We start from the raw sequence: 9,186 nt of genomic DNA on the forward strand, positions 1-9,186 counted from the left end.
GGATGACGTCGACGATGTGTGACCCAATGGTGTTCAAGACTCCGCCTCCCATCACTTCATCACACATCCAGTTGTATTTCTCGTGGAGGAGACTTCCACAGTGTACCCGAACTTCACAGACCAAGATCTCTCCGATTTCGTTGTCTCGAATCATCTCACGCATCTTGATGAAGGCGGGGAGGAATCGTAAGCCGTGGGTCATGAGGGACATGAGTGTCGGGTAGTATTTGGCGGCGTTGACCATCCTAAAAGCGTCAAGTTGACACAACCCAGCCGGTCTCTCACACAGTACATGTTTACCAATCCCCAATGTTTTCACGGCGATTTGAGCATGCAAATGAGGAGGATTCTCGACACACACCACGTCCACATCCTGATGAAGCAAAACGTCGTCTACCTTACTCGTGTAGAACGGTATGTCGAGCTCCTTGGCCACCTTTTCCGCTAGATCGTTGGTTCGGCCCCACAGAGCGGCGACTTTGAAGCCAGCAGACTGAAGAATGCAGACCATGACTTTAGACAGCGATCCTGTACCGAATACGCCCACCCCTGGCAGCATTTCACCTTGTCTGGCATAGCTAGTAAAGCTACAGTTTACCTGCGTTCCTTCACGGGCTGTCAGCGACGAAAGTCGCTCAATAAAGGCTTACAAACGGCGAAGTCTCGGCGTTCTCTCCTTTTTTCTCACCACCGGCGGCCATCTTGCTCCAAAGGTCAACATTGATTAGGGGCGTGGCATCACGACAGTTGTTGTAAACAAAACTGTCAGACAACACATGCCATGCAAATTAGCATGTCTTTTTAGGACAAAAATAGGGTAAGCCATTTTTGAAGAGAGACAATGCACTGCCTTCCTTCAAATGTCGTATTTTCCTACATGTCTCGAAGATGAAATGTAAAACATATTTTACGACAGTTGACATTTTGAGGTAGGAAACCGCATGATTTGGATGGGTACACTTTATCAATCGGGAACGTAAGTATAAATATGATTTGAAAAATAAATAAAGTAAATTACATCGCTTAACATAATGATTTAGCTACATTAGTCCAAAATTTACCTAGATTTTTTCCAGATTTTGGTATTTTTTTGTAGTTGTTCTCGATATTTCCTGCCAGAGTCTTCCCTACCCAACAATGGACTAGTCCGATTATGAAACCAGTCCTGCGGGAGGGTGTATGGCTGCGTCACTGAAAATTCTCTTCAGGAACCTGACATTTTGGCCGCGCTACTCTGCCCAGGTGAAGTTTTAAAACCTCCGAATGGGTAACGAGAGCTCTACCGTGAGTTTAACCTCTCTGTTGTGCATATTTGGGGCCGTGAGGGGCGCCGGTTACGGCTACAAGGCGACTTTGCAGAGCGTGCACCAATGCTCGCCTTACGAAACTTCTGTCAGCTACGATTATGAAAGAAGAGTACGCATGAAATATATAACTTTTTCTCGCTCCTTCTTGTTGCCAGCTGTCGTATTTATCAAATTATAGATCGTTCCTGACCTAAGGTGTGGAAATTCTGTGGTGTCTAAGTCTGGCTTTTCTATTTCAAAGTTTCGTTGTATTGTGTTTTCTTCATGTTTCAACGTGATTTCTAGTGATGCCTACTTGTTTTAGGCTTTGAAATGACATTTATAATTTTATTTTCATTCGAAATGAATGTTGATCGTTACTTATAATATATACGTAGTGCATATAAATCATTGTTTACTATGGGAAATGAAATAGTTTACACGTACATACAAAGAAACAATGGGCTTAGTCACTTCGGCTATTTTTGGCAGGTGTCGGCTTATTTCGTAACGTCCCGCCATACGTCACAACCCTCCTATTTACATAAAAGACTTCCTCAATACAAGGAAGAGTTGTTGAGTCAGTTCTGACTTGCAGTTGTCTACCTAGTGTAAGTTCCGTTTAATCCTAAGCCAAGGAACTTTGTAAGTTTCAACCATAGGGAAAGTTATCTCTAAGTTTAAGGTTTGTGTCATGATTATGTTACATCTCATGTTATGTTTGTTTTGTCTGATCGGTAAGCTGCCTTTACTCCGTACATACAAATTTTGTACAGTAGGTACAAGCTACCAAAGACTGTCTTGTTTTATTCATTACCATACATCCCTATTTTATGTGCTTTGGTGTGAAAAGTTTTGGACTTAAATAATACCTGGTTCAGACTTACATGTTCTGATTTCACTTTCACTTTTCAGTGTATTTTGTACCTACAAGCATAGATACATGTACTTCCTTGTCAGAGGACAGTTAAGAGCTTGACTTCTAACTTCAAATCTAAGCAATAATCTTTATTTTTGTTGTACAAGAGATAGTTCTCACCTAGGACTTTTGACAAATCATTACAGTCCTCTTCAATGTCTTGTGTTGGAAGGAAAGTTTTAAGTTAACTTAAAAGATGTAACTGCCAACACAGATGGACTTTCATGACATATCTTATTTTTGTTGTTGGACAGTTGGCTCCATCCAACATGCCGCGTATAGAACCGGACGTGGTGACGGAGACGGCGACGTTCGCCATGAGCTGATTCTGGTTCCCCGAGGCGCAGTTCGGCTGTGCTGAGGGGGTGATCCGCACCAAGGTTGGCTACACCGGAGGCACCAAGGTCATGCCAACCTACCACGCACTGTGAGTCCTAAACGTACTTAGAGCTGTATACATGAATAGATTTTAGGTACAACTTAGTATACAGGTTTAGGTACAGGTCCTGTTCCTGTACCGGAACCAGGCTGTAGGTGTTAACTAAGCCTGCAGTAATCTGGATTCTAGCATAACCCATAAGGTACCAGCTATATACCCATTTTGGGCCACAAATAAGCATATAATTAGTTAAACTTGATACCAATACAGTACAGTGCTTAATTTTTGCGGTCCAGTACGGGTATGATCTAAACTGTTAACATCCTGTTTCTACTGAACTTCCTGGTGACCACTCTAAGAGCCAGCTTGTCACGCAGGCCTAAAGTTAAACATTAACTTCCTTTTGGCTCCATATGAAGTTACATCATCTTAAGCAAGTCATTGTTTCATGAGAGTAACTGTTGCATCATCCATGTTATTGTTGCTGTGAAACTGACTATTTGAGAACTTTCATCAAAATGAATCATGAAAATATCTACATTGTTGGAGCCAAAATGGTAGTTTTTAGACAGATCTAGACTACACTGTTACTGTCAAAGACATTATTTTTTTAGCTGCCACCTCTAATGTATTAGAGAACATGTCTATTTTTCTCAGACTGCACCCTTCCTACCGCAAACTTAAAGTAATTTACACTATTTGTTGTTTTTGTTATTGTTTACACAGCGGAGACCACACCGAGTCAGTCCAGATCCAGTACGACCCCAAACAGACCTCCTACGCAAACCTTCTCAAGATCTTCTGGCAGAACCACGACCCCTCCGCCTGCGTCTCTCGCCAGTACATGTCCGCCATTTTCTACCACGACGACAACCAGAAGGCCCTGGCAGAGGAAACGATGAAGAAGGAGTCGGAGAACAGGAAGCGTCCCATCCAGACGAAGATCGTTGGAGCCGAGCGTTTTTACGACGCTGAAGAGTATGTGTTTGTGTTTTGTACCATCTATCTCCTAGCCTGTGTTACAGGTATTTTCAGAAGCAGTTTTTTTCTTCAGTAAACTGGATGAAATATTTGTCAACAAGAAAATGGGTGAACAGTTTGAATCTTTTGCTAGGGTTAGTCAGGAAACCAGAAACACAACATTTTTCTTAGACTTAAACCAGGATAAGAAGCATTATATTATCCTTTGATTGAAGGATTTCATCTGACTCGTTTCAGCTACCATCAGAAGTACCTGCTCCGTCAACAGCGAGGGCTCTTCAACAGCCTGGAGCTGTCCCAGAAGGAAGTCATCAATTCTCACATCGCCGCGCGGCTCAACGGTTACGTCGGCGGATACGGCAGCCCGAAAAACTTCGAAAAGGAGCTGCCCAACCTCGGTCTGAGTGTAGAGCAGGCTAACTATATGAACCAGTTGATTGGCCGTGGGCCGATGAGTTAGATGTTACGTAAACAAACCATGAAAGAGGAAATGCATTATTAATGTATCAAAAGGAGTTTAGAAGATGAAGAAATATCAGTCAACATTCATGATCAGTTATGAAAAAAAAATTATTTGCCAGTATTAGTATGCTGCTTTTGTCTCCAGCTTTTACAATGAGCCATAGCAAAGCTGCACTGCACTTCTGAGTATGAGAAAAGCATTACGATTCAAGTTCCATCAGTTTAATTTGAAAGGCATCCAATGCAATTTCAGGGCGGCAAGACAAAAAATAGGAGGAAATTCTGGTAAACCGTATCAACATTTCCTGTCATTATTCAATACTTGAAGCATTAGAAATAGCCCAAATACAGCTATGTGAGAAGTCCCTTCATTTTATGGGCACCACCCATAAATAGCTAGAAACAGGCTATTATACAATACAAACAACTGCCCCCTGAAATTGCATTGGATGCCTTTAACTATGATAATGTGCTGTACATCACCATAATTTTTTCTAGAAGAGCAAAGCATGTTCCTTTGTTGTGGACAATGTTTCCTTCTTACATTGTGTTATTGTCTTCTGCCTTTGAACTTATGGAGCTATTGAATTTCACCATATTGCTGCAATTAATTAAATCTTTGGTGATTGTCCTTAAATTTTACTTTGTTGCAATGGCCACTGAGATGGCTTTTTAATTGTTTTGTGATGGAACAAGGGAGTTTAATGGCCTTGAATGTGAATTGCTTTCTTGGAAGAAACAATATCAGTTACAAGGTTATTGTGGTACCTACAGCGGCTTCTTTACATGTGCAACTTTATGTTGTTTTTGTTTCAACTCTAGGATCTGATTATTTTTACCTTGAGAAAGTGTAAAACAAAGACGTGTGTAACTACATGCTACCCTCTTCTGATCTAACACCAGTAACGTTGTGAACTATTGGGGTCTAGTTCACAGCAAAGTTACTACAAGGCAGAGTCCCTGTCCTGTATTGTTTGATGCCTCTGCTCTACACAGCTGCTCTATTCATGACGTTTTGGGGCGAAAAATGTGCTCCAGAACTGAGACAAGTGCCAAGAAGCAGCGGTGCACAGCAGGGGGGTTATGTAACAGTAGGGGGAGGGGGTCTGCCGAGGGTCAGGCATGTATGTCCAGGAAACAGAAGGTGTTGTGAAATGTGAATAAATTTCTGTATATTGGTACTAGTACTTTGCATCCTGTCTTTTATTTATATGTTTAGATAGATATAAAATAGTCATCCAATTGTTTCGTAGATACTAAAATACATGTATACAGTCCCTTCCCCTAAAATTAAAGGTTGTTCATTCTTCACAACAATGTTGTTGACCTTTTTACCAGAGTCCAAAGTACAAAACAGTGCAGTGTCCTTTTAACACTTGACCCAGTACCACTGCAAGGCACAGGACTGTTCCATTCAGTTAGGGCATGGGGGAGTGTTAGAAAATCTATGGTTTTCTTCTTGGGCCACACCAATTAATCAAATCAACATGGCCTATATTACCCTAAAATGCATTTTTTTTTAAATTTGGGTTCAGTCGCTTCGCTAAAAAGTAAGCGCAATTTTGGTCCTCTGTCAGGAGTATAGCAAGCTCTATATATGACCAAGGAGGTTAGAAGTTTTAGTCTGCTTGATATGACCTAGAAACTGCAGTGCGAGACCAGTTTCAGAAGTTCAAAAGTTCAAGATTTGTTTTAATACGTCACCAGACTGACTTTTTGTCTAGACGTCTGCAAGTAGCAACGCAGGGCTACCGTAGAACACAGCACGACTGAACTAGAAGACACGCTGACAATGGCGGGAGTCGTCAGAAAGATCATCAATGTCGAGGGAAAGAACCCTGCCATCCCGCTCAGCAAAGCTGTTGTAGTCGGCGGCACCATGTACATTTCCGGGCAGCTTGGACTCGATCCAAAGACACCGGGCAAGCTGGTACCAGGCGGTGTCGTGCCTGAAGCGGAGCAAGCACTCAAGAACATGGGCACGATTCTCCAAGCCGCCAACATCGACCACAGCCACGTCGTCAAGGCGACCGTCCTCCTGGCGGACATCAATGACTTCGCCGCCGTCAACGAGGTGTACAAGAAGTACTTCCCGGCCAACCCGCCCGCGAGAGCCGCCTTCCAGGTCGCCGCCCTACCGCTAGGGGGACGGGTGGAGATAGAGGCCATCGCTGTCGTCGGTGATATCGTGGACCACCCAGCATCTAACCTATAAACACTGGACTGACTTAAATGTTCTCTTGATCGTACTCGGTTTGTTTTTAACCGATTCATATACAATGTACCATCAGCGATGATCATAAAACTAGAAAGGTAACATTTGCAAAGCAAATGCATAATGTTTACCTTCGCATATGGTCTACTCAGTTAATTCTTACTCAAACACATTCATATACATGTATATGGTCAAACAGAAGGCTAAATCCCTCCTGCTATAAAATTGCAACATGCATGATGTAACCCAACACTAGTTACCATGGCCACAGCCGTCTGCTTCAGGTCATTGACCTTTTTGGTTTGGAGAAGAAGAGGAAACTGAGCAAAATCAATGTTTTCCTTCGGTCAACATAACATAAAATTAAACTAAATCTACCTTTATCTTCTCAATGTTATCTGCTGTTAATTGAACTATTTAGGGATAAAGGAAGACTGGTGAAAATGTCTAACCCGGTGAGAGTTGCTCAGGCTTGCAAAGCTCGAATAAATATGCAAACTAGAAAGGTAATATTTGCAAAGCAAATGCATCATGTTTACCTTCGGATATGGTATGCTCTGTTAATTCCTCTTCAAACACATTCACATACATGTACATGTATATGCCTAAATGCCTACTATGAAATTGCAACTTTGTATGTAACCCAACACCAGTTACTATGGTGACAGACGTCAACAAATCAGGCCATTGGCCAGGTCAGAGGTTAGTGTTTGGAAAAACAATAACAAGAGCAAAAACAATATGTTTTCCTTCGGTAAACATAATTACGACATCTTTGAACACTTATTTTTTATCCGTTCACACATACAATGTGACACGCATACGCACACAGAGACAGAGATAAATGGTCCTGTCCTTAGTGCTGAACACTTCTACGCAGACAGAGAGAGAGAGCTATAGCCCTGTCCTTAGTACTGAACACTATTCACACGCACGCACACGTGCACACAAACACACGCATACGGTCCACCCAAACTTCTGCTTGAGGATTTACAAAGAAACATCGGTGCGAGACACGCTAGTCACATGGTCCGCCGCGCGAGGTCATAGTGAGGTCAAACTTGTTCACAAGTGGCTGGAGAGTTGTTGCGACGCCAGGAGAAAACACACAACCAAAACCGGACTAAAATCAGCATGGCAGGAGTTGTTAGAAGGATTATCAGCACGGCGAAGGCTCCGGCGGCTATAGGACCGTACAGCCAAGCTGTAGTAGTCGGCGACACCATGTACATCTCCGGGCAGATCGGCATGGACCCCGCGTCGGGCAACCTGGTGTCTGGCGGGGTCGTTCCCGAGACGGAGCAGGCGCTCAAGAACATGGGTTCGATTCTCGAAGCCGCCAGCATCGACTACAGCCACGTGGTCAAGGCGACCGTCCTCCTGGCGGACATCAACGACTTCGCCGCCGTCAACGAGGTGTACAAGAAGTACTTCCCGGCCAACCCGCCCGCGAGAGCCGCCTTCCAGGTCGCCGCCCTGCCCAAGAACGGCCGTGTGGAGATAGAGGCCATCGCCATCGCGAGCGCCATCGTGGAGCGCGCTTGAGTCTGAATCCCGGTCTTCGTTCTAGTGTGCCCGTGGACCAAAAACTACATCAAGACTACAACGTCAATGTCAAAGACTCTCCCATGTTGTGGACTGATCAATACAGGCTAGTGTTACAGTTGTGACCACGCCCCCCACCCCCACCCTTGACCGCTAACGCCATATCGCTGTAGTGTCCCGTGGGACCAAAAACCACCAATGTCAAAGACTCTTTCATGTTGTAGACTGATGCAGAAACATACATACTTGTCTGTAGTTACTGCTACACCATTTCAAGTTGCGCCCTCCCCCTCTTGAGTACTCACCCATGAAAAGACCCTAAAATTTCCATAATTATTGTCTCCGCGCTGAATTAAGCTGGACTGTTTCCAGAGCCTACACAGCCTCGCAGGCCAGTTCCTCCACTCCAGGGCCAGGGCCAACATGCCTCCAAGGGTATTATACCACAGCCCCCCCTCAGTTAGGCCCTGATTCCAGGCACTCTGGCTAAGTCTGCATCTGGGCCTAGCGTATTCTGTGTTTGGCATCCAGGCTACACTGAATTTCGCCGTGTCACAGTTTTTGTTTGGGCCGTAAATTAGGTAATTTGGCCCCACAGGCTGAAGAACAGTCTATTGGAATAGCTAGACACCCTCCCTCTAGATCTATATTTTCCTTGTATTTTTGTGCAATGTCAGAGGGACAACATGGTGTGTTACATTGACTCTATTATAATTGTTGGTAGATACTAGATAGTCAGACAATGCTTTATTACTAAGTCATGCAAAAGCAAGAATCTAATGTTAGTATGGAACTGTAACAGTTGGGAGTTGATCCAAAATAGCAGACATTGACAAACATTTGTTGTATATAGATTTAAGGTAGATATCATCTGGTGCATTATATGGCATGGTGGATATTTTCTGGTCAACCATAATCCAGTTGCATTGCATTGAAATGTGTCCGAAATAAACAAGGTGCAACACAATCTTTATATGCATTGTGTACTAGATCTTAAACCTGAAATTGCATTGTATGCATTTAGGAATGATGCATCCTTAATTCCGTGGCGGGGCAGCACTGCTAGGTTTCTAACATTGGCCTCCATTTTGTTTCACATGTGGGAATATGTCATCTCCAATCTTATCATAAAAAGAATTTTCATAAGCTTAAGCTTGGTGACACTGGATGCTTCTTCTGATTGAATATGTTCCCGGGTGATCCAATTGGGCGTAACATATGTATACGAGGAAAGGAGGGCTAATAAGTCGGGTATGAAGTAATAGATCTAGACGTGAACATGTTATGTCTACTGCAGGTGCAGTACGCCCGACCTCCGCATGGCGTCGTTACGCAGAAGGCATTGCTACAAAGCTGCTGAGCTGTATGCTGTTGTGTGACATCTTCAAGAAAAGTATTA

The 9,186-nt window shown here is 43.5% G+C and overlaps 3 protein-coding genes across 9 annotated transcripts in view; 2 read left to right on the forward strand and 1 right to left on the reverse strand.

Moving 5' to 3' along the window:
* The window catches only part of LOC109482112 (glucose-fructose oxidoreductase domain-containing protein 1-like), a 4,268-nt gene extending 3,695 nt beyond the window's left edge, over positions 1–573 (reverse strand). The window contains exon 1 of the mRNA XM_019784798.1: positions 17–573. Coding sequence (XP_019640357.1) covers positions 17–559 — 543 coding nt within the window. The 5' untranslated portion in view covers positions 560–573. The remainder of the gene's footprint in view (positions 1–16) is intronic.
* A 568-nt stretch (positions 574–1,141) lies between these two features.
* Positions 1,142–5,208, forward strand: LOC109482113 (peptide methionine sulfoxide reductase-like). Of its 6 annotated transcripts, none has more exons than XM_019784801.1 (4): positions 1,142–1,284; positions 2,460–2,632; positions 3,311–3,562; positions 3,803–5,208. In XM_019784801.1, the coding sequence occupies exons 2-4, from the start codon at positions 2,613–2,615 to the stop codon at positions 4,023–4,025; spliced, it is 495 nt and encodes a 164-aa protein (XP_019640360.1). In that variant the 5' UTR covers positions 1,142–1,284; positions 2,460–2,612; the 3' UTR covers positions 4,026–5,208. The 6 variants fall into 6 exon arrangements, with proteins under 6 accessions (XP_019640360.1, XP_019640359.1, XP_019640363.1 ...); XM_019784800.1 differs by having other exon boundaries at positions 1,142–1,242; XM_019784804.1 differs by having other exon boundaries at positions 1,185–1,416.
* A 492-nt stretch (positions 5,209–5,700) lies between these two features.
* Positions 5,701–8,976, forward strand: LOC109482147 (ribonuclease UK114-like). Of its 2 annotated transcripts, XM_019784849.1 has the most exons (2): positions 5,701–6,152; positions 7,710–8,976. In XM_019784849.1, the coding sequence occupies exons 1-2, from the start codon at positions 5,820–5,822 to the stop codon at positions 7,785–7,787; spliced, it is 411 nt and encodes a 136-aa protein (XP_019640408.1). In that variant the 5' UTR covers positions 5,701–5,819; the 3' UTR covers positions 7,788–8,976. The 2 variants fall into 2 exon arrangements, with proteins under 2 accessions (XP_019640408.1, XP_019640406.1); XM_019784847.1 differs by lacking the exon at positions 5,701–6,152 and having other exon boundaries at positions 7,274–8,946.
* The last annotated feature ends 210 nt before the right edge of the window (positions 8,977–9,186 follow it).

This window comes from Branchiostoma belcheri, unplaced genomic scaffold, assembly GCF_001625305.1.
Source record: "Branchiostoma belcheri isolate BF01 breed outbred unplaced genomic scaffold, Haploidv18h27 scaffold59, whole genome shotgun sequence".
In the NCBI taxonomy this organism is placed as follows: Eukaryota; Metazoa; Chordata; class Leptocardii; order Amphioxiformes; family Branchiostomatidae; genus Branchiostoma; species Branchiostoma belcheri.